This window comes from Pygocentrus nattereri, chromosome 8 (assembly GCF_015220715.1).
Source record: "Pygocentrus nattereri isolate fPygNat1 chromosome 8, fPygNat1.pri, whole genome shotgun sequence".
Taxonomy (NCBI): Eukaryota; Metazoa; Chordata; class Actinopteri; order Characiformes; family Serrasalmidae; genus Pygocentrus; species Pygocentrus nattereri.
This window is the reverse complement of record NC_051218.1, coordinates 18,804,929-18,828,828: the sequence shown is the minus strand read 5'-3', so window position 1 is coordinate 18,828,828 and position 23,900 is coordinate 18,804,929. Positions and strand designations below refer to the sequence as shown.

Genomic DNA, 23,900 nt, shown 5'->3' with positions numbered 1-23,900 from the left:
GGCGAGAGAGCGCTGCTGGCCATGGGGCACGGGGCAGCGTCTTCCCGGTGCACTCAGCACCCCTCGCCGCCATCCATGCCCTGACAGGCTGGAGCGAGCGTGGCTGGTTTTTTTTGTTGTTGTTGTTTGTTTTGGCCACGTTTTGGTCAGCAGACAGGCTAGAACATGGCGCCGTCGGGCTCGCGTAACATCAAGAGGGACTGCCGGAGAGTTTTGTACTGGATCCCGGTGCTGTTCATCTGCCTCATCGTGGCGTGGTCTTACTACGCCTATGTTGTGCAGCTCTGCATAGGTAAGGCTGAACACGCAGCTGTCTGGGTGAACTTGAACTGTGGAAGGAGACGGCAGCTGGTCAGAGCCATGTGGCTGTAGATGGGGGAGATGGACACACGAGGAAAAACGACACTTTGTTTTACTGAAAAGAAAAGCGAGCGTTTTTTCTTGCAGTTGAGTTGACTTAAAGGTTAGTGACTGTGACATTGGTGGACGCGTTAACGGTGGTGGCCAAGAGATGGTTAACGTTGTAGGTGGTTATCAAGGTGTCAAGAGACGTTAAACATTAAAACTGTTGAGTCACAGTCCTGAATAGATAATTATCTTTAAAACAGTGTTTGAGACAGAGATGTATTTCCATGAAAATGGCATGCTTGTTCCATTGTGTTCCATAGTGTTAGGTCACATTGGGTCATTTATGTCCCAGTCTCAGACATAATAATAATAATAATAATAATAATAATAATAATAATAATAATAATAATAAAGTGTGCCAAGAATGCAGTGACCATTCATCTCCATTAAAATGGATGATTCTGACAGTCAGTTGTAAGAGAACTGTGTTGAATTAATTTAGCCTCGAAATGGAGTTGGTGCACCAAAGCTTTTGCGTGTTGTATTATTTCAAAGAGCGAGAGAGACCCCCACAGCTAAACTGTGATGACCCCAGAGGCTAGAGTGAGTGATGTGTTGGAGGCAGAGAGCACAGTCCCAAGTGCTGATGTTGCTGCTGAGTTATACCACTGTTTATGCTGAACTGCAGGCAGCCAGACTCTGTATACAACCCGTTTCGGTGTGTATTGTGTGAACGGTCACTGTGGCCCAAGGACAGGATCAGGAAAATTAAGAAAAATGTGATAAAATCACCAAACTGCATTCCAGATCACAGAGTAATGTGGTCACATCAGTGCAGGAAGGACACAGATGTAGAGATAGTATATTAGAAGTGAGAACTAGTACATTCTGAGTTTTGCTTTGGGGAATGAGATTTAATCAATGGATTTATTATTAGAATAACTACAGTTGTCTCTACCGTATGCAACACAGTTTGCTAACAGTGAATTGACCTCATTGGTCTTATGCTATGTTTTCCTCTGCAAGTGCTACTACCAAGCAGAAGGTAATGGGTGAATCATCCTTTAGACAGCATGTGGCCTACAACAGAAACTGGGCTTGTTGTGAATGTGTTATCAGCTGATTATATGTCTCAGAGCTAATCTCGTTGCCTAGCTGTCAAAGTGAACCCCAGCAATCTCTGCTTGACCTATTTTTGGTCGTACAATCACTTGCACCGCACACTGAGTTAACCCCACCATCACCGTAACCAGTGCTGACGGGCAACATTCTTGCAGTCCAGACTAAGAATATTGTTCCATTTCTTCAATTATAGAATTTAAATTGTTTGTTTTGTGAGTAATAAAATTTGACTGTTCCCTATACACTTTTACATCCGAATGCTCTCCAATGTAAATCATATCAAAATGTATTAATAAAGCCCTTTTTATAAGAGATGTTTTTAAAAATCAGTGTTCCAGAAACTCAAGCCCAAGGAAAAACCTCCTAATGGCAGGAGGAAGAAACCTTGAGAGGAACCAAGACTGAAGAAAGGGGAACCCTCAGCAATAGCAATGAGTTTTATGGTTAAGCCTAAGCATTAAATAGAAACATTGAGATTAATCAACGCAAACTAGTGAGTGCTGTTAGAAGTCACTCATAGTTATCTAAAACAAAATCCAATTGCTGGTTACTTGTGTGCTGCTGGACGTTGTAATTCAGTGCATCTGTTTTATATAGTGTGACAGAATGCCTCAGACTCTGTAACAGTGTTATATTAGGGAAGAATATATTTAATGGCCTGTTTATTAAAGCAAATGTTGAAAGAATGGCAGATTTACCTGTGAAAAGGTCTTGTGTAGGAACACTACAATCACTATTAAGTTAGTAACAGTTTTAATACAGTATCAAAAAATCCTCAGTCTGTTTATTGCTCAGTATTGTTCACAGCTCAGCTGCACTGTTTTGTGAGATTAATACTTTGCACAAGGGTGCTGTACTTAAAGGGTCTGCGACTGAAATATCTACTTAAATAAATGACTTTGATGTAATATATATATATATATATATATATATATATAAAAACAGTGTTAAAGCTTCAGACTATACCTTTCGCTCCTCAGTCATACAGACAAAGAACAGCCCATTTTGAGTTCACTGTTTTTGTGATGTCACAGAAAACATGCTATAGTCATACGCAAAAGTTTAGGCGCCCTGGTCAAATGTCATGTTTTGTTGGTTATCTGAGGGAAAATAAGCACATCCTTTACAGAGAACACATTTCTGCACATTTGAATGCAGTTTCTGTTTATCAGCTGAAGTGCACATATTGGGGAAAAATAAAACATAAAATGTGGACTGTGCAAAAGTTATGGCAAATGATCTGTGTTATGTATTTCCCCAAAATGAAAAACTAAGCAAATAAATAGATTGTGTACTAAAATGAGCAGAAACAGTGCCATATTTTTCTCTGTAGAGCAGTAGTGTCCAAACATTTTTCAAAGAGGACCACATCATACCAGATCATACCAGATCAAAATAACAGATGGCTGACATATGAGTCACAAGTTTTCAAAATATCAGTGCATAGAATCTGAGCTTTCTGTGTGCTGCTGTGTTTCCTATCAATGTATAAATGATGCATGAGGCTTCTTTTATCGTTGAATTGGAAAGCAGTTTAGATCAGTAAGTGCTCATGACATGACTCTGCATTTTTCAGTTTTGTTAGATAATGTTCTATACATATCAAATAAAAAGAGCAACTGCAATTAGAAATAAATTTATTAAACAAGAGGAGTGGAACAAACAGCTTAAATATCAAATGTTTTTGTTCGACCTTAAACAGTTAATATTTTCTGATCTACTGAATTTGCTCTGAGAAGACGTTGGTGCTGTGAGACCTAGGTTACTGTGAGACTTTGTTACCACAGTGTGGTGCATTATGCTATAATTTTACTGTAGTGCTGCCACCATCAGGTGAAAGGAAAAACGGCAGCATATTGGCTAGCGGGTCACTTGTAACGTACTCTTAAACAGAAGCAAGGGGTCAACAAAACATCATTTGCTTTGGTGTGTTTAGACTTTTATATACAACTGTGTAACTGCATGTTCAGCCTTTAGCAGTTTAGCTCCGCCCATTCACACTGACGTTATAAGGAGTGTTTCAGCCTGGACTGCTTTTTGAATGAGGCATGATACAGGGCAGCCGTGGACTGATGTAGTATTTTCTCTTATCGGTATTTGAGGGACCCTGTATTAGAACATGCTTGGGTTTGAGGGAAACCGATGCTACACACTTAAAAAGAAAAAGACAGTACTTCAGGGGTTCTTTATTAAATATAGTGGTTCTGTTTAGAGCCATGAGCTCTGTATAGATCCATTTCTTGCTTAAAAGGTTCTTTGCATGGTGAAATGGTTCTTGTGTTGTGTATGGTTCTAAATAGAACCTTTTTGAAAGTGTTTCTGTAGGTGTATGCTATCATATGTGCTATATAAATGGAAGATTAAAAAACTGAATATGAAAATCTCCTACATAAATAAAGAGAATCTGATACACACATAGAAGTCATTTTGAATATGAAGATACATCCCGCTGCCACTGTTACAGACATCTTTCTCCTGATGTTTGATGAATGAGTCAGAATTATTCATTCCAGGTTGTTCTGTATTAGAGAGTGCCAGCAGCCTCAGTGTGATCACAGATATGTCTTGTGCAGTCATGCATCAGGACTAGTTGGTCTCAGAGATAGATTAGCTTGTCAATGCATTGCAGCTTATCTTGACTGGTATCTTCGCACTGTATCTTAGCAGCATCAGGAGTTGAAAGGCCTTTGTATGAGGGTCTAGTGATCTGAGTGAGATCTGCAGCTTGCTTCCCTGTGGTGCTGGGTCCAGCATCAGCAATTACTGCAACTGTACAGGCAACCATCTGCTGTTTACTGACCTTCTGTGTACTGCATGTATGTTTTCTGAGATGTCTCCACATACAGTATGAGCGAATTTACACCTTGCCTTCACGTGTGTTTCGTGTCTCGGTCATAACAAGATCAGCTTTGGCCAGATTCCATTTTCTCTTCATTAAAATGCCTCCCCAGTGTGACCAGATGAGGGGTTTACTTTCCTGCTTAAAAAGCACGTCAGGACTTATGTCATTCCTATTTTACTTTTGTTTATTCGAAACCGATGTGCATTTCTGTGAACCAGGGTTCACACAATGTCTACAACGCAAATATAACATAGCTATTGTTAAACAAGACACTAGCCAACATATTCATAACCAATTCATGCAAAACCTTCTGTTTTGCTTTTAGAGTTAGACGTCTGTTTTTTTTATTTCACCACTACTGTGAACAAAAGTTTCTCTAGAATGGAGCATTTTACACCAAAGCATTCAGAATGACTTTGTTTACATCTTAGCCATTTAATTATGCAGAAATTTAGAAAAAAGGTGGAATTTCCCTTTAAGGATAATTAATTAAATAAAATGCTAATGGCAGACTGAGGAGAAACTGCAAGAATACAAGCTATGAAAACATGCTGATATTTGTGCCTTTCTCAGGCGAGCCTTATTGAGGTCAGCAAAAAAAAAAGTGTTATTTCCGACAGCTGCTGGACATACAAAATTGAAACCCGAACAAGGGGGAGAGCCGGGTACCATGAGACAAAGCTTTTCACAAAAATAGCAAAATAAACCTGCTTTTTGAGCCTAACCCATTTTTTTGTTTTCCATTCTTTTTATATAGAAACAATTGAAAACCTGGGAGAGAAAAGTAAGTAAGCCTGTTGTACAAAAATGTTCTCCTTATCCTAAAAATGTAATGCCAGTGCAGTAACATGATGATGAGATGTTCAGGGTGGTTTTTGGCTGGGAATGATTTGTGTAATGTCAACAGAATGACATCAAAGTACTATTTTGAGGCATAATCATGAACAAACACTGTTACAAAATATCCCTACTGGCTCTTGCATTCATTAACAGTCATTATTGTGTTGTTGTATAAATGTCTTCTGTTTTTCAGTAGTTTACCTCGTGGCGTATCATGTGTTCTTCATCATGTTTGTATGGGCATACTGGCAAACCATCTTCACCAAACCTATGAACCCACTCAAAGAGGTACGTGATGGACTTCTCTTTTACTTACACACACACACATATATATATATATATATATATATATATATATATATATATATATATATATATATATATATATATATATATATATATAATATATATAATATATATAATATTATAAAATACACTTATCTTCATACTAACAAATGAACAACTTGTCCTTTATGGCCATTTCCATTTTATAAATTAATAAAAGGGGTCGTCTCTGATATTTACCCAGTATCTTTAAAAACTTTACATTTTTAAAATTCTTCTCCAAGTAAAGTTATTTATATTATGGAGAACTTTATATGAATGGAGAACATGATTAATTATTTAAGCAATTAAATTAATAATTTAATCGATAATGACATCCCTACTGTAGCCATGATACCACTGTAAGGTTCAGAAATTGCATCCTTATTGAAAAGCCAAACAGGACCCACAGGCTGTTTCTGTCTAGCTGCAGTCCACTAGTCTTGCTAAACTCAAATCTGTTTGAGATGTAAAATTTAAGTTCTTGGATAAATGTTCATTCAATTTGGCACCATGAAGTCGTGTATTGTCGCTGTGAACTATGCAAGTGAAAACTATAAAAATCAAAGCATTTTGGGTTTTGTCTGGCCCATTCAGTTCCACCTGTCACACTTGGACAAAGAACTGTTGGAGCGAGAGGATCGTGGGGAATCTCAGCAGGAGATTTTGCGAAGAATAGCCAAGGATTTACCCATTTACACTCGCACAACATCTGGAGGTAAGCTCTCATTGCAAGACTTTTCTGTTACCAGCCAAATTCTGGTCAATGCTAGTTCTATATATGAACGATAAAGAGTCGCTAAAGTATTCAGGCTAACTTTTAGTGAAATGTAACTTGATTTATTAATTTATTTCCTGTCTTTAGCAAATGCTGTTTTTTTTCCTTACCTTGCTGTACAACATGTGTCCTTAGCTATTCGCTATTGTGAGCGGTGCCATCTTGTGAAACCTGACAGATGTCATCACTGTTCAGTCTGTGATAAGTATGGATTCTTCCAAATAACACCCACTTGAAGCTTATTCTCAGAATCATTCTGCTTGCATAACAGTTCAACTACATTTCTCATTACTGTATTGCAGGTGCATCTTGAAGATGGATCACCACTGTCCATGGTATGTACTTGCTCAGAAAATTAAAAGCAGACAGAGCAAGAACAGTTGAGCCCTTGCAATGAAAAACAGTATATTTGACATTTTTTGTGCAAATTATATAAGCATGCTATGGCATTGTTTCATGCCCTGTATTTAAAATAAAGTGGTAAATAAAATGTAAATAAAGCATTGTTTGTCTTTTTAATGTGAAAACTTTAACAAAATAAAATGGAAAACAAAATAAATCATAATCCAAAAAAGGTGGAATGGTTAATATGTTTTTCATTGGAGGGGCTCAATTAATATGAAGACAATATGTACACAGCAAGAATAAGAATGTGGTAATATAAATGGAGTAATGTAAAATATTTTTATTTAAAATTTAATTCAAAGTACAGGCAGGTGACAAATGAAAGAAAAAAACAATCCATCATGAGACATCAGAACAGCTTCAGTGTGCCTTGGCATAGATTGTGAAAGTCTCTGGAACTGTCCTGGAGGGATGGACTGCCATGGAGGGAAGGAGTGTCAACATTATTTACACTGTGAACGCACGCATTGATATCCAGGAAGAGATCACTACCTTCGGGATAGACATGTTCAATAATGGGATAATCAGTCAGAATAACTGTATTCATTTTCCACCTCAATCCCCACAGTAATGTTGGAGTGCTTACTCCTGTAGTATGTGGCACTGGACATAAAATATCAACACAGTTGGCTAATGTAAGCTTGTTTTCTACCAGAATTCTGGCACAATGGTGGCAAATTAGGTGGAATGTTTTTGCATCTGCGGCCCACTGTGCTCTCCCTTACTTTTGGCTCATGGACCAGCACAAGGTACTTCACGGCCCAGCTTTAGTCTATGGCCCCATGGTTGAGAAACTCTGCTCTAAGGGGACAAGTGGATCCCAACCATAGCAGCAAAATGCCCTCCACAGGACAACAGAACCATAGGACACCCCCGCCCCCCAACGCCCCACTGTAGAGCTCAGACATTCAGGCCTGTAATGATCTCTTAGTGTATGCCACACCTGCACTCGCCAACTTGTGGAGAATATCTCTGTAGACCAGGGTAAATGGTTTTTACAGCACTGAACTCTCACCTGTGAATCTTTGTAATGAGGGGTTTATATGCTGCAGCCCAGCTATTGTATCCCTATGTAGTTGTGGATGGGCTGTTCTTGCTGGCACATTCTGCATTGATATTTTCAGTCGCCTGAGGAACAGTTGCTCGTCTGTTTTTCTGTACATATCCGTACACTAATGCACTCATTTACATTCACTGAATGTGCACTTTCAACCACAATTTCCTGCAATTTTACTGATGTCTTTCCCCCAGATCTAAATGCAGATGGCACTTTAGTCACTGTTTCTATTGCAGCTGGGCCTGCTCAGCAGTTTTGTGCATGTCGCATGGTAGGACATTTATTGCTTACCTTTTTTATGCAGTACACCTGTCCAGAAGCATCTGCTTATGCTTATGAATTTATGTTTCTCCACTCATTTATTCTGTTTTTTTCTTTAATTTGTCACCTGTCAGTATATGCCTTTTTCCATTTTTGAAACAGTGTTAAAATCCTGATTTAAAGTTTAGGAATGCTATGATATACTGTATTTAGGCAAACCAAAGATCAGTGCAAATAACATTTGAAATAAAATATGGTAGAGAGATATATGTGGCAGGTTAACATCCTTGGCAGTTGTTCCTGTGTTCAGCTTTGCATGTCTTGTTTTCTGACAGGGTAAACAACTGTGTGGGCTTCTCAAACTACAAGTTTTTTACACTTTTTCTTGCATATTCCCTGCTGTATTGCCTCTTCGTCACTGCAACAGACTTGCAGTACTTCATTAAATTTTGGACTGTAAGTATGAAGACGCTCTTCACTTGTATGAGTAGGCTTAGTTAACATGACTAGTACAGAAAAGGCTCTCACTTCTCAGATGAAAAACCGTTCAGTGTATAGACTTTGAAAAGCATCCTTCCGTTAAGAGACCTTGAGTTATTCAGGAGGCATTCAGAGTGATGATCAATAATAATAATAATAATAATAATAATAATAATAATAATAATAATAATAATAATAATCTCCAAGGCTTCTGGGAAATTTGTTTGTTTTCATCTTCAGTGTCTTTTTATTTCCTCAAGGTTGACGGTAAAACCCATGAGCGTCTGAAAGAATACTGGGTAGGAGTTAGTCACTGGTGCCGAGCGCTGATCTCCGTATGCTCTGTATAGTCTCCTGTAGTGGCCTAGGAAGCAGAGCATTTGAAATATAGGGTGCAAAGATTGCTTGGCAGTCACTGTAGCCAGTCACTATAGATCAGTTTGCTAACTGCTAATAGAGGAAATGTTGATGCTTTGGAAGTGTTTTGTCATGCAGAGTGAGATTGCACAATATGACCCAAAACATCATGATATTGTCACTGCGCATAATATGTATTATTTTTAAAAAGTCTATGTAAGAAGTAACATCCATAAAAATCAGACATTTAGTAAAAAAATAAAATAATGCCATAAGGGGCTCACATCTAGTCTGATACTGTACTATGCAGTTTCTAGTTGTACATACTACAACTACATCAACAGTTTAAACCTGTGTCTTTTATTATAATTCCCTAGTTCAATGCTTTAGAAATGCTAACAATACCCATAAAATACTTACAATAACATTTTGCTAAATAATAAAATACATAACGATAACCTATTGTCCCATTGCCCAACCCTCATCTACAGGAGCCCTGTAAGTTGTGATATGTGGTATGCGCTGATTGGAATTTTCATGTTTTTGTATGACTTTCCTCAGAATGGGCTGCCTGACACTCAAGCCAAGTTCCACATTATGTTTCTGTTCTTCGCCTCCTCCATGTTCTCAGTCAGTCTGGCTTCGCTGTTTTCCTATCACTGCTGGCTTGTCTGCAAAAATAGGTCTACTTTGGGTGAGTTGGTTAACCTTAAAGAAGAACATTTTCCTCAAACAACAGTTGGTTTGAGAAAGGATTCTGTCAGGGTCTGGTAAAGTCTTTGTAGCCATAAGCATAGTTTATCAAGTTTTTCATTTTGAAATTGCTAAATAAAGCCACATTACCTTTGAAATCTCAACTGTTTAATGTTTTGGCCAAAATGTTTGTAGCACTTTCAGAGTGCAAACAAAAATTTTTGACTGAAAATCCAATGAAAGTCTGAAAGTCCAATGTGCCAGATTCTATGAAAAATTTAAAGTAGCTGAAATTGTTGCATTAGCTTAAACATTAAAATTTAAGAATGTTTTTCAGTCTCCTGCAAAGTTACCATTTTGGGTATTCTTGAGGTCATTTTTCCCCTCAGAGGTCTTCCGTGCACCTGCCTTCCGACATGGAACAGACAAGAATGGCTTTAGTCTGGGAGTCAGCAAAAACCTCCGCCAAGTCTTTGGTGATCAAAAGAAATACTGGCTTCTGCCAATTTTTTCCAGGTGTGTCATGTTACACAACATCTCTATGCACAGTACCTTGGCTCAGCATGACTCTAAAAGAGTTTGTTTGTTTGTTTTTTTTGTGATGTTAGTCAGGGTGACGGCTGCTCCTTTCCCACTTGTCTGGTGAATGCTGACCCTGAACAGCCTGCCTCACCATCCGGACATGCTGCCATCAATAGGTCTGCACCTTTTTTTCCATTACACAATGTTTTTCATTCAGACAGTGTTGTGTACCTTGAGACTGTCGACTACTAATTTAACCGTCCATATATTTCTGAACCTATTGCAACATGGGCATATATGTCGAAAATGTTTGTAGACACTTTCTCATCCAACATTGCTCTTGAAATCAAGGGTCTTAATAGGGAATTTTGTACCTCATTTGCTGGACTAACTTTACATTAGATATTGGAGCATTGCTGTAAGTATTTGATTGCATTCTGCCAGAAGAGCATTAGTAAGGTCAACTAGTGATGTTGAATGATTAGTTCTGTTTCACAAATGCTACTTCAACTCATCCCAGATGCATTCGATGGTGCTCGATCACTCCAGAGGATAATAAGGCTCCATGGTCCACAGCACATTGCTGAACAGCTTTATACCCCTCTAGCTGATGCTTGGCATTGGGCATGATGTCCTTAGGCCCATATGAAGCTGCTCTAAAGCATCCCATTCTATTGGCAGTGCTTTTTGGAGATTATACAAGCTGTGTCTGTGAAAATGAACATCTATGTCAGCAGTGCGGACATCCTAAAGTAGCAGAATTAAAGAATTAGGTGTGTCTAGATATTTTTGGATGTAGTGCATATAGTACTGTTTAAATAAAGCAATGTGTACAGATCTACCATACACACAGCCAGGCCCAATGTTAGAAACAATGGGCCATCAGAGCCACATGATCAGGAGGGAACCAACAGCTTATTGCACAAACTTTCTCTTTGACTACCATCTACCAGTGTAGAAGCATGTACAACAGAATGGTTTTAGTGGGCATGATGACTTGTTGGTGGGGCATTGCTAAATGACCCCCTGATGCTGGGCCTGCACATGACTTACACTTCACTCAGTCTGGCTTTTATGACATGTCTAGTCCAATGTGTGTTTGTTTCTGTTGACTACTAGTGATGAAGACACCCATCAGTTTCCTGCTAAACCTCTGAGAGAGTCTCAGAGCCGACTGCTGAGTAACGGACAGACATGGACAGACAGCGAAGGGACAGAGGATAAAGACAGAGAAGGTGTGTAATAATCCTATCAATGTCACTGCCATGTAATAAAATAGAAAGTATCTGACATTTACTGGTTATTAATATTGGTCAGTCAGACTCAGTGGTCTAATATTGAAGATTTGAATACAAAGTACTTAATAAAACCTAGATGACCAAAATCCTAATGCTTTAAAACTTAATCTAGGTCATACCAAGCTCAACTTGAGGATATATGAGAGTAGCTTTTGTATTAAAACAAAGCGTGTTTTGACGCCTCCAGTCTCATGACTCTGAGTTTTGTAGATTTAGTGTGTGATATCGTGCTGTACTATTTGTGGCCTTTTTTGTACTGTTAGTAGGCTGACTCACTGTTCTTATGACTGCTTACACAACACTGCTTCTATTGAAATTAAATCAAAGTTCAAGTCATTTACTTCAAAATATATAAAAGAATATATTGTAATACTTTCTGGCTGGAGTTTGCGTGTTCTCTCTGTGTCTGCATGGGTTTCCTCCAGGTGCTCCGGTTTCCTCCCACAGTCCAAAGACATGCAGTCAAGCGAATTGGAGATATTATATTGGCCGTGTGTGTGTGCCCTGTGTGACTAGTGACCTGTCCAGGGTGCTTCCTTCCCTCTGCGACCCAGGAGGAAAAGCAGCTTAGAAATCTATTGTAATATAGATACAATGTACATTAAATGGCCAAAGGTATGTGGACACCACTCCTAATTATTGAGTGGTTAAGCTGCACCCATTGCTAACAAGTGTATATAAACAAGTCTCTATAGACAATGAATTGTACTGAAGAGCTCAGTGACTTTACATATGGCACTGTAGTGGGGTGCTACCTTTGCCAAGTCAGTTTGTGAAATTTCTGCCCTGCTATATCTGTCCCAGTCAACTGTAAGTGCTATTATTGTGAAATGGAATCATCTATGAGCACCATCAGCTTATCCCTGAAGCGGCAGACCATACAAACTCACAGGTGGAGGAAAAAGAGTGCTGAAGAGCATTGCATAAAAATCGCCTATCCTCTGTTGCACCTCAAAACTGCATCTGGAAGGAACATCAGCACAAGAACTATGCATTGGGAATTTCATGAAATGGGGTTTCCATGACCAAGCACCTGCACGCAAGCCTAAGATGACTATTTGCAATGCCAAGCGTCGAGTAGAGTGGTGTAAAGCCAGAGGAACACTAACTACCAGAATGTATAGTGCCAACAGTAAAGTTTGATGGAGGAGGAATTAGGGTCTGGGGCTATTTTTCAGAGTTTGGGCATGACCCTTTTGTCCTAGTGAAGGGTGATGTTAATGCTACACCATACAAAGGCTGTTCTAGACAAAGTGGGGGGCAACTCCTTATCAATATCCATGGCTTTGGAATGGGGTGTCTAACAAGCTCATGTACTGTAGGTTTGATGGTCACATGTCCACATACTTTTGGCCATACAGTGTATCACCAAAGTGGGGTGAATTAGTGGTCCAAATAGACTGCAATGATTACCAATAGTTAATTTTCTGGGTCTTTTTCTTGTCATTTGAACAGGCACAAGCAACCCAGCCATGACCATAGAAAAGGAAACCTAGATCTGCTGCTGAAGGAGAAAAAGGTTTGCCTTTTTATTGGTTCCTTTCATACAGTGTATAGAGTTAAAGGGGCATTCCCTCATTCCTGTCCTCATGTGTCTGCCCTAAAACAGTTGTAGTTTTTCAGAAGTTCCTCCCACCATCTAGATCAGGGGTGTCCAATCTGATCTGCAAAGGGCCAGTGTGGCTACTGGTTTTCATTGCAGCAGAGCAAGTGCATACATGCTCAGTTGTTTAAAGACTGATACTGACTGATTAAACGAGTGAAATCATCTGTGCTCTTTGTGTACAACAAAAACCTACACCCACACTGGCCCTTTGTGGATAAGATTGGAACCCCCTGCTCTAGATACATCACCTGAATGGGGATTTCTCTAGTCTTTAAACCAGGAAACCTCACTCTAGAGACTAATGTGGCACCACAAGAAGACCAGGTGGCATGTCCACAGCAGATTAAGTAATAGTTTTTTTTTTTTGTTTGTTTTGGCCAGAATGCCACTTTAAGATGTGACACATTTTTCACAAAGCATTATCTAAAAAACTAATGTCGTCAAACACCAAGAAACAGAGGCTAATTATTCATTAGTGTCTTTTAAACAATTATAAATACACTGGAAAAATGATTTTTGTGCTGTTTCTCATTATCTTCATCAGGTCCCTTTGTGGTCATGCTCTTTGTCCACGGAACAGTGAAGAATCGTCTGTGTGCTGAAAAGGGCGCTCTGCTGCGGCAACAGACCATTATGCATTGGGTTTCTATCTAATTACTTGAGTAGGGTGCTTCTTTGTAAGAGCTGACTGTGCAGGATTTACCAGTATGTATATTAATGAGGATATGGTTAGGAACCATAGAGTCCTTTGTACTCCGTGGAGACGTGGTGTATGTACACTGTGCCTAAAGCTAACACACTGAAACAGTTGCACTCTGGGTGACATTGGACTTGCACACTTTGTGATCCAATTTGGTAGAGCTCATAATCATCAGTTCAAATGATCACCAAAGTGATTATTTACAATCAATGCCTTGATCATACCTTTGTGTGGTGGAGATTGTATTTAAGGCTAAATTTTATATACATTTTGGATGAGCCGTTGTGGTTTTGTGCATGCTGTGTGGTGCATATGTATACATTACATTTCTGATGGATAACTAGAAAGCCTGTACGACAACTTGAGGCACTGTAATACATACTGTGATAGCTTTGTCATGAAGTGCTGTCAAAATGCAGTAGAATTCTTTCAAAAGACCTTGTTTTTTTGTTTCTCTTGTTGGCATGTGTAGGCAAAGATATTAGTATTTTTAATGATGTACATGTTCCTGATGACAACCAGTGTCCACATTGTGTATATTGTTAAGAACTGCTTCAGTGTTTGGAAGTTCTTAATGAACTCAGTTCAAACAGAAAACATTTTGCTATATTGAAATCTCACAGTTCTCTTGCTTAACTTTCCAAATACTGTACCTTGAACACGCTACTGAGCTGTGCAGGACCAAATGAACAGGAGTTTTTAATTCAAGCTGCCTCCATGGAAAGAAAGAAGTACAGCCTGCTTGAAAATAAGGAAATCTTTTGACCTCATAAGCACAGAAAGAAAAAAATAAAGTTGGCTCATTTGCACTTTAGAGTACATGTGGATATTACTTAAAAAATGCTTGCTGGGGTTAGGAAATGTAAACCTTTCTACTACAATTTGCATTCTCTGAAGACCATTTTTTATTTAGAGATTGATCTTTCTGTTTCAAAATGTGGCACTGTGTGTTGAGAAAAGATCATTAATGTGGCTGCAAATGCAAAAGCAGAGTATAAAGACACCATGCTTTTGGTATGATGTTTACAGTTACCACACATTGCAGAACTCTTGCTAGTGGTTTGGGATGGATGGCTGAAACGTTTCTAAGGGCTCTATTACTCTTTGATACTGCTTTTCATTTAATTTGATCCCAGGAATATTGCATGATATGGGACATCTAACAATGTAACCTTGTTTTTTCACCAAAGTATAATGAAAAAACCCACATGCCAAGACTTTGTAAATGTGTTGAGGTGTTTTTATGTGCCTGTTTGTAGTCTTAATCATTGAACCATGAACCATAGCCTCCGGTAATCCTATGTAAACCACGTACTTGTAGAAAAAAAACATGCTTTGGACTTGAGACCAAATGAATCTGTACTGTACTGTTCTACATAAGCTGATTTATTTCTCATGAACCATCATTTATGGATGAGGCTATACCATAGATGTTGATGAATGTCTTCAGTTGAAATAATAAATCCAATGTTTTATGTACATGTTTGTGGTGTTACTTGCAGGATTCTGTCTGTTTTAAATGCAAAGCACATGGACCTGGATTGTAACTCACTCACGTTTAGCAGACTCAAAACTCTATTTTCCACAAGGGCGGGGGCTACTAGCACTTAGTTTTTATTGCTTCAAGAGCAGTGCTTCACAACAATTATGCTTTTTTGTTAAAGTATAAATGTGTTCTATACGGGTGGCTGGATTTGGGAACACCATATTGCATGCAGTGGAGCGCTTACAAGAACAATACAGCTTTAAAAACAAGGCCCACAACTTTTCAGATGTTAGAAAATCTGAGGCCTTTATTTACAAAAGCTCTAAAAACAGTCACCCTTGATATTGCATATTCTCAACATAGATATTTTACACATTAATGGAGTGGAGAGGGAAAAGGGTTAAGCATTGTTTTCATCATTCTTCAGAGGTGACATTCAACCAAAGATAAGCAATGTCCATGCAGTTCACATTTCTGTAAAAGCTCAGACCATGACTCAACACAGCATTTATTCAAACGCCATCAGTACATGCAGCAGATCTACGCAACATAGAATTGTAAAGCAAAAAACTCAAACAGCACCAAATGTGCATGATTGAAAAACCAGCACTACAAGTAAATCTAATTCCACTGACACTGAGTACTTAAGTTGGTTAAGATTTTTTTTTGTTTGTTTTTAAGAAGCATAATGAATAAAAGGCTTTGAATTTTATACTAAAATACTACAAAACCTTTAAGTCACTTTTAAAAATGAAATGAAGACAGTCTTGAAACAGAAGAGGTTATCTCACTTCAATTAAATAGTGGCAGTTACTCTCCTTGGTTTGTGGTAAAATCTGTGCTAGCCCAACATAAAGGTAAAATCAGTGCAAGGCTTCACTCGTGCCAATAAGTGCCTGTATATTCATTCGCCTGTGTGTTTCTGTGGGACACTCCATCTGTCTCAAGCTGCAGCAGACTGTGGAAAAAAGGATGTTGTACTCTCCTCTGATCAGGGAACAACAATACACGTAGATAACTGGCATATCAGAGTTTGCTGAATCAGTCTATTCACTATTCAACAAAGCATGAGAACAAATGTAATAAATTAATGATAAAAAACATAAAATGTAGCTTAATATTAAGGCTGAGCTTTGCAGGAAAAAAAATAATAAAACACCCAATTTTTTTTCTTGTCTCTTATCATAAAAGAGGAACGTTTTGTGACAAAAGTTTAACACAGAGAAGGCAACAAAGTGGAGGAAGTTCCTTTAGCTTTCCATCTAAAACCAAGAGTCTCATTGGAGCTTTAAAGTGCAAATTCCTATTGAACATCTTATGAAAACTAAAAAAAAAAACATGTTTTAAGCCCTGCAGGTGAGGTTCTCTACAGTGAGGGGATTCTTGTTGTGTCATGACTGCTGCTTGTTGGCCTCCTCTTCGTAGGCATTGCCGGTGCCGTTCTGGACATAGGATGAGCCAGAGCCCAGTCCATACAAGTGACCACAGTACTTAGCATCATCAATATGATCCTCAAAAAACATCTGAAACAAAAAGAGAGCACAAGTGGTTATGCATGGTGCACATTGTGTAGAAAAAATGAGCAGTTCCTTGTATTAATAGTAAATGACATGCTTGTCTGTTCAGTGTGAGCATGAAAATCAAATAAGAGGAGCAATAACAGCCGTTTTAACCACATAAAAAAACAAGAATTTAAAATGTGTCCAATTCAATGAAAAATGCATATGAAGAAAGAAAATGTCCATTTGAATATTTCAAGTTCCCTTGCTGTGGCTCCTAGTATGTTTGAGACTATGAGTTACTAACACCATCACACACTGTCTACTAAACGCTTAGAATGGAATAGTTTCAAAAATCTGAAAACTCTTTTAACTTTAAAAAGCACTGAATAACAGTAACAGAAAAATATTTTCATTTGTGGTAATTTCGTGTTTTAACACTTGCATGAACATGTGTTCTTGGTAATCAGATCACGGTCAGATTTCACTTAATCGCATGCAAAATCAAGCACAAACACACACCGGTCACACTAAGCCTGTTCACACTTTGCGTTGATGTGCTTCACGTCTGGATCATATCCTCTGGTTGAATTCCATTTACAGTTTTCATTAAAATGTGTTCCCCATTGTAATCAGATGAGATCTGATTTTGCAATGTGTCCATCATCAAAAGTGAATTATCTACTACTGTCTTCATATCTTCATCAGTATGATGTTTATTATGTATTTGAGGCCTAAACATTGAGTCTGGCCTTCTTTTTGAGCCTCTGTATGTGACATTAATATGAAAAGACGTGGAACATAGTCCAAAACACTTCTGTGAAATCCGACTCAACACCTCTGGCTTTCAAATGATTATTTCAGGATTTACAGGGTGACTTACAGCAGAGGACAAACGCCCTATTTTAGAGTGTTTTTTGTGCAGCTTTTAAATGCAGACATGTATGAATATTTGACAAACAAACCAGGGTAAAATTCAGCTAAACTGACAGCTCAGAAGTAAAGCTGGCAAGATTAAATGAGATATTTATTACACGCAAACTACATTTGTTTATTTGTACAATCCTGTTGTCTAGAGTAGTTTACAAAACATGCAAATGTGCATGTCAAATAGAGTTGTGCATAATTCAGCATCAAACTGAGTCAGGGCTGTCATCAAACAAATAGCGCAACATCAGCTCTCAATAGGATCACTACAGACATGCTTGCAGCTGCAGGATGAACACTGACAGCTCAGCACAAACACACAAGCTTTTGAATTACTGGGAGGACTCGATCATGTGGAAAAACACTTAAGCTCATATTTAGAAGCCTGGTAAAGTTCTATACAGCACAGGGGCTCTGTCATTTTGCAAACTACAGGATGATGAGCTGTACTCAGAGGCCCTCTTCAATGTGACATCCAGTTCAGTTTCAGCTAGGATTTACACTGACTTTATGGGGAGTTATATCACTGGGGTGAAAGATTTTAAGACATGCATTTAATTCCACTATTGCTTCAAAAATAAGACAGACTTAAAAATTTCACAGCTGACAACTTACCTCTCTCATCTTAAAGAAGGCCATTCCCGTGAGGAGAGAGTCTGAGCCTGCCTGATGCTGTGGCCCAATCCTCTCCAGTTCCAGCTGCTCAGCTACCTCCTGCAGGCCTCCCTGCACATCACACAACCATCACTTAACATGCTTCTTTCACAAACTCAGAAAAACACCTCATTTTTAGGCCCAGTAGCAATGGAGCATTTATGTTCTGACAACAGACAACAAAATCTTAATAATAAAATGTATGCGTACAATCCAAATAAAGGTCAAAGTGAATGCATGCCTTCAGGTTTTTACAGCTCTTCATGAGGTATTTCACATCATAGATGATGGGGAAAAACAGTCGAAGGATCTCAAAGAAGTCAACTTCTTCCTCTGGCAACTTAGAGTTTGACAAAATTTTTATCAGGTAACCAAAGTCATAGCCACTGAATGAGAGAAACAGACAACAATGTATTAGAAATTTCACCAGCAATAAGAAACTTAAAACTAAAAAACAACAACAACACCACCACATGATTTCTATATGGTGAATGCAGTTTCATTAATTTTCATCAACATCCAATGAGAGCAACAATTGCTTCATGATCAAACCAATGAGTGAATATATTATATAGAGCACTTTCAAAAGTTTTAGGCACCTGAGAAATCCAGATCTAATGCTATTTACCTGGGCAATAAGTATTTATTTGCTCTGGGGGGAAAAACATTGCCATCACAATACAAATGGCATCAATATCACAAGTAGTGATATTGTATACAGTTGTGCTCAAAATAATAGCAGTGCCCCAACAGCAGCAAGATAAATCAATGTTTTTGTTAAAATTTCAACCTCTACACCACAAGTAAGTTTTTGGAGGGTATAATAAGGGTATAGAAAACCAACAAACCCAACAGGCCACCCATGCATACTGCAGATTCTGTGAAATTGAATGATTAACTGAAAAGGGTGTGTTCAAATAAATAGCAGTGGTGAGTTCAATTAGGGAGGCCGTCACTTAGGGAGGGTATTCTGGGAAAAAAGGGTGTAAACAGGTGATCCTTATTTAAGGAGCAAGGCAACTGACATGCTGGCTGTGCATTTGTCCTGAAAAAACAAGAAAAATGGGTCGTTCAAGACACTGTTCTAAAGATGAGCGTTTTTTAATAAACTAATAAAAGAGGGGAAAACCTATAAAGAAGTACAGAAAGTGATTGGCTGTTCAGCTAAAATGATCTCCAATGCTTTGAAATGGGAAGAAAAACCAGAAAAACGTGGAAGAAAAACAACTCCTCGAATGGATAGGAGAATAGCCAAACTGGTAAAGGCTCAGCCAATGATCAGCTCCAAGAGGATCAAGGAAGACCTTCAGTTGACTGTGAGTACTGGTACAATCAGAAGACGTCTTGTTGAAATCAACCTACCAGCAAGAAGCCCCCGCAAAGTCCCACTGTTAAATAAAAGACATGTGCAGAAGCGGTTAGAATTTGCCAAAGAACACATTGAGTGGCCTGAGAAGAAATGGCATAGCATTTTGTGGACTGATGAAAGCAAGGTTCTTCTTTTTGGGTCCAAGGGTCACAGACAGTACGTCAGACGTCCTGCAAGCACAGAATACAAGCCACAGTACTCAGTGAAGACGGTTAAGCATGGTGGTGGAAGCATCATGATATGGGGATGTTTCTCCTACTACGGTGTTGGTCCTATTTATCGCATACCAGGGATCATGGATCAATTTGAGTACATCAGGATATTGGAAGAAGTCATGCTGCCATATGCTGAAGAGGAAATGCCTTTGAGGTGGACCTTTCAACAAGATAATGACCCAAAACATACCAGCAAGCGAGCAAAAGCATGGTTCCAAACGAACATGATTCAACTGATGGAGTGGCCAGCACAATCCCCGGACCTTAATCCCATAGAAAACTTGTGGGCTGACATAAAAAATGCAGTGCATGAGGCAAAACCAAGAAACGCAGGGGAATTGTGGAATATAGTACAATTGGCCTGGGCTGCAATACCTGTTGACCGTTGCCAGAAATTGGTTGACTCCATGCACCACAGATGTGAAGCAGTTATCAGAAACCGTGGTTTTGCAACAAAATATTAGTTTAGGATACTCAACCAAGTTGACTTATCAAGAATTTCTTAGTTTGTGCAGTACATTTTTGAGTTTCCAAGAAAAGATGTCAACGCTGCTATTTTTTTGAACATTACGTTTCTGACTTTCTGTGAAATATCATTATTATTATTTGAGTTTTAATTACTTTTCCCAATTGTCCTTCTTTGGAATAGAATGTGCTGTGTCCCCAATGCATTTGTGTTCATTAAAGTACAATTTGTTAGAAGAACAATTTGACATTTACTCATTTTTTTAAAGACACTGCTATTATTTTGAGCACAACTGTACATCAATATGCCCATTTAACCATTTCCAAATCCCTCCTTGTGGGAGCCCATTGTTAATTTGGTGACCCTCTGATACCTAGTTTGGTTCAAACTAGCACACAAGATATCAATTGCTCTTTTGGAAAAATAAATAAATTCATTCATTCTTGTAACATTTTACTGTAGTTATGATTAGCTGTATTTATTCTAATGATGTATGGTGATTTTACAAGCAAAAACACACAGCCAAGATAAGTGGTTTTAAATAATGTGCTTAGGTGCCCAAGATATTTGCACGGTACTGTATATACTGTAGCCCCTCACTCTCATTCTTGTTCATGTAGCTGGTGCATTCTTATTATAATGAAGGCTGTTGAGACTAATTATGTTAAGACATAGTTTTCCACTATGCTGTTATTTTTGTTAGTTTGGTGCTTGTTGACTTATTCATAGGTCTCCCATGAGCACTGTCATGCAAAGGACAGTTAACAACTTAAATGCTACGCAAAAGCTGTATTTGAGTGAGGGTTACAATTGCAGATTCTATCACAGCAGCAAAGAGCTTGAGCAACCAGGCTTCAGTCAGCTCTGCTACAGATAATTTTATGGAAGTCAATCCAGGAAAATGTGTTAACCGTGATAAATATTTACTGGCATTAATAATTTCATATGTTGACTTTGACAGCCCATGTTTTTACCCATGACAGGATTTAATTTTTTAATTTCTCATCTACACAAATGAGCACATATTTGGGTTGAATCACCATTAAAATACTGTCATCCATGGGGACTTACCTATGGAATGACAACCACTTGACCCCTTCACAGAGCACAACACCTGAAGTCATAAGGAGCTCTGCAAAATACAGTGTCTCAATGCCTTCTTCTTCATGCTTTTTGAACTGGATACCTGAAGTAGTCAGTAGCTCAATTGAATCCTGTGCATACATATCTTCCCTGAAAGAATTTATTTCAGAGAGACAGTGATTTGGTCATACTTTACCGAGACACAGAATTCAGTATGAAACAATATATTAGGGACTTTAAGCATCAATAGCTGAAGGGCAGGCTACAGCGACCGGAAATATACCTGCGTCAGCACGGTAGCCTTGGAACTAGGGTTACTAAGCAACAGCTCTAATATGACAGTGAAAAATGTTGTTCACTCGATGATAAATCTTTACAAAAATGGAAAACATGACTAAATTAACAATCTTTTTTTATCTAGTTCAAAGTAAATTCTATTCCACACAAGAAACATGAAGTTAAGTCATCTAAACCTCACGTTTAAGAGACTACGGCAAATTCATGTTTCCATAGCTCCATAGCAGAAAAGCAGGCTAGGGCAGCAGGGCGTAGGGAGTCAAATTCACACATGCACAAAAAAGCACAGGCTATCCCTGTCACTATTGTTGCCTAAAGCCTCAAAGGTAATATTTATGTTAAGCATTATAGTTGAGAGTAATCTTAACAGCCCTTGAAGGCTCAGGAAAAACAAAGTAGGTTTGTACATATAAAGAACAAACATGTGTAGTACATGCATTGTTCAGACCTAACGCTGTACTTACGTGAGATTAAATTTGAAGTTGAACTGCCATGTCGAAGTTCCTGGCGGGTACTCTCCTTGTTCATTCATAAAGGTAAGGCCAAGCTGGATAATTTTCAACAAATCAACATTACACCGCAGCAACTGATACTGATAGTCAGCATTGCTTCTGAACTCTCCAATTGGTCTTGCAACTACACCTGGAAACTCTGTGTCCTATAAAAAAAAACATACAAAATGAAGATTTTGCAAAACTTGAAAACAATAAAAAGCTAAATACACTAACAAGGCTTACCATTGCTATGTAATTGTATTTTCGGATCACCTGGCGAATCCTCTTTAGCTCTTCATCCAGGTTACTAGCCCAAACCTCACATATTCTTTGGCTATGATCCACAGTGGCTGCGGGCATAGTGCCACTTTCAGATGGAAGGCATCAAAAAATGAAAAAATGCTCCCTTGGGCACAATTTCATAGAATTCTAAGTCCTGTTCTCCCTTTTCACCTGTAAAAATAATCAAAAGTGTTACAGCACTGAACAGACTGTGTTTGTGCTTAGAGCCTTTAAGGTGCTATTAATTTGAAAGTGAGCAATGCCGACAAGGTTCAACAGAAAATAGCATGACAGGGTACTGGCGCCACTGCAGCAATTTCAGTGAATATAATGTCTATATCATTCCTCACATGGATGAATAGTCAACAAAGCACAAATTATCACGTGTTCATCACTCACTTGAAACTACAATTAAATATTAATTGAACATTATTTGGCCATACATCTCTAACGTCCCAAATAGGACACCAGTAAGAAGATAACTGCATGTTGTCTACTGATTTAAGTTACTGCTACTGAGCTGCAGAGGTTTACTCAACCATGTTCTCAATATTCTTACAAGATATTAATAACATAACTTATTAATAGGAGTTAACCAGGACTCAAACTGTCATGTAATAATAAAAGTGAATTTATTCAAAGGTGCCAGCTTGGTTGTTGCCATCTAGTTGGAAGAGAAAGTATGCTAGCTGTTAGGTAGCCAAGAAATGATCCTAAATGCTTATGTTTTCCTGTTATCACAAAGCTAATTTACACCACTTTTGACTGACTTAACTAGATAATAATTGTCCTTGCTGTCTAAATTCTAACAGACAAGCACCTTTATTTGTTCTTGCTACCTAGCCAGCTAGCAACCTTCTATCCAGCTATCTTAGGTTTCCCACAGAACTGAGCACCTAAGCGAGCCAACAAGCCAACTAGCCTACCGTCCAGAGCCAAAGCAGCCGCCGAATAGTGACCCTTCATCTAATGCTACACCAACTAAAGCTACAGCAAACGAAAGCAGGCAGCTGCGAGACTTGCCCGGCAATTCCACGCATGCATGAGGACTTTTGCTGTCATGTTAGCCACCAACTAACGAGGTCCGTGCATGTTAGCGGATGCTAACGGAACTGCTAGCTGCCCAGCCACATAACTTTGTACTGCTGCATTAGTTTGGCCCAGTTCACTCGCTCTCACGACTTACCTCTCCTCAATTGAGGCACACTTATATGTACTGCTTCAGTAACACACGGTTATCTTGTTTACAGTGGACTGGGCTCTTGCGTCTAACTTTGAAAGAGTTTTATTTGTCTAACACCGACATCAACAACCAGCTGCCACCTCTGAAACTCCATTACAGCGCTGCGCGGCGACGTCATTAACACACGACCACTGACCTCGGGACGTCACCAGCTGTGATTCCAGGGTTTTCCAGACCCGTTTCATTTCCAGCGCTCCGGTCAGCGGAGCGCGGTCAGGCTGAGCTCAGCAAAAGCGAGGAAGCTTTTGGCAG

The 23,900-nt window shown here is 38.8% G+C and overlaps 2 protein-coding genes across 5 annotated transcripts; one reads left to right on the top strand and one right to left on the bottom strand.

Moving 5' to 3' along the window:
* The first annotated feature begins 5 nt into the window (after positions 1-5).
* On the top strand, positions 6-15,112 carry zdhhc2 (zinc finger DHHC-type palmitoyltransferase 2). Of its 3 annotated transcripts, none has more exons than XM_017707038.2 (14): positions 6-292; positions 5,070-5,096; positions 5,349-5,440; positions 6,074-6,194; positions 6,390-6,459; positions 6,557-6,589; positions 8,313-8,433; positions 8,718-8,756; positions 9,376-9,508; positions 9,897-10,023; positions 10,116-10,205; positions 11,149-11,264; positions 12,783-12,846; positions 13,478-15,112. In XM_017707038.2, the coding sequence occupies exons 1-13, from the start codon at positions 166-168 to the stop codon at positions 12,821-12,823; spliced, it is 1,137 nt and encodes a 378-aa protein (XP_017562527.1). In that variant the 5' UTR covers positions 6-165; the 3' UTR covers positions 12,824-12,846; positions 13,478-15,112. The 3 variants fall into 3 exon arrangements, with proteins under 3 accessions (XP_017562527.1, XP_017562526.1, XP_017562528.1); XM_017707037.2 differs by having other exon boundaries at positions 8-292; positions 5,346-5,440; XM_017707039.2 differs by lacking the exon at positions 8,718-8,756 and having other exon boundaries at positions 11-292; positions 5,346-5,440.
* A 286-nt stretch (positions 15,113-15,398) lies between these two features.
* On the bottom strand, positions 15,399-23,767 carry cnot7 (CCR4-NOT transcription complex, subunit 7). Of its 2 annotated transcripts, none has more exons than XM_017707031.2 (7): positions 23,592-23,767; positions 22,367-22,576; positions 22,094-22,287; positions 21,321-21,482; positions 18,441-18,585; positions 18,161-18,271; positions 15,399-16,642 (listed from the first exon to the last, which is right to left on the bottom strand). In XM_017707031.2, exons 2-7 carry the CDS (start codon positions 22,481-22,483, stop codon positions 16,511-16,513), a joined length of 861 nt encoding a protein of 286 aa, XP_017562520.1. In that variant the 5' UTR covers positions 22,484-22,576; positions 23,592-23,767; the 3' UTR covers positions 15,399-16,510. The 2 variants fall into 2 exon arrangements, with proteins under 2 accessions (XP_017562520.1, XP_017562521.1); XM_017707032.2 differs by lacking the exon at positions 23,592-23,767 and adding an exon at positions 23,332-23,545.
* Positions 23,768-23,900: the final 133 nt, after the last annotated feature.

Coding starts and splice junctions, on each gene's coding strand:
- zdhhc2 (XM_017707037.2), top strand. CDS start 166: ATGGCGCCGTCGGGCTCGCGTAACATCAAGAGGGACTGCCGGAGAGTT. Junction 293..5,069: donor TGTTGTGCAGCTCTGCATAG/GTAAGGCTGAAC, acceptor CTTTTTATATAG/AAACAATTGAAAACCTGGGA. Junction 10,206..11,148: donor GGACATGCTGCCATCAATAG/GTCTGCACCTTT, acceptor GTTGACTACTAG/TGATGAAGACACCCATCAGT.
- cnot7 (XM_017707031.2), bottom strand. CDS start 22,483: ATGCCCGCAGCCACTGTGGATCATAGCCAAAGAATATGTGAGGTTTGG. Junction 18,272..18,440: donor AGAGCTGTAAAAACCTGAAG/GCATGCATTCAC, acceptor TGTGATGTGCAG/GGAGGCCTGCAGGAGGTAGC. Junction 16,643..18,160: donor CCTTCTTTAAGATGAGAGAG/GTAAGTTGTCAG, acceptor TTTTTGTTTCAG/ATGTTTTTTGAGGATCATAT.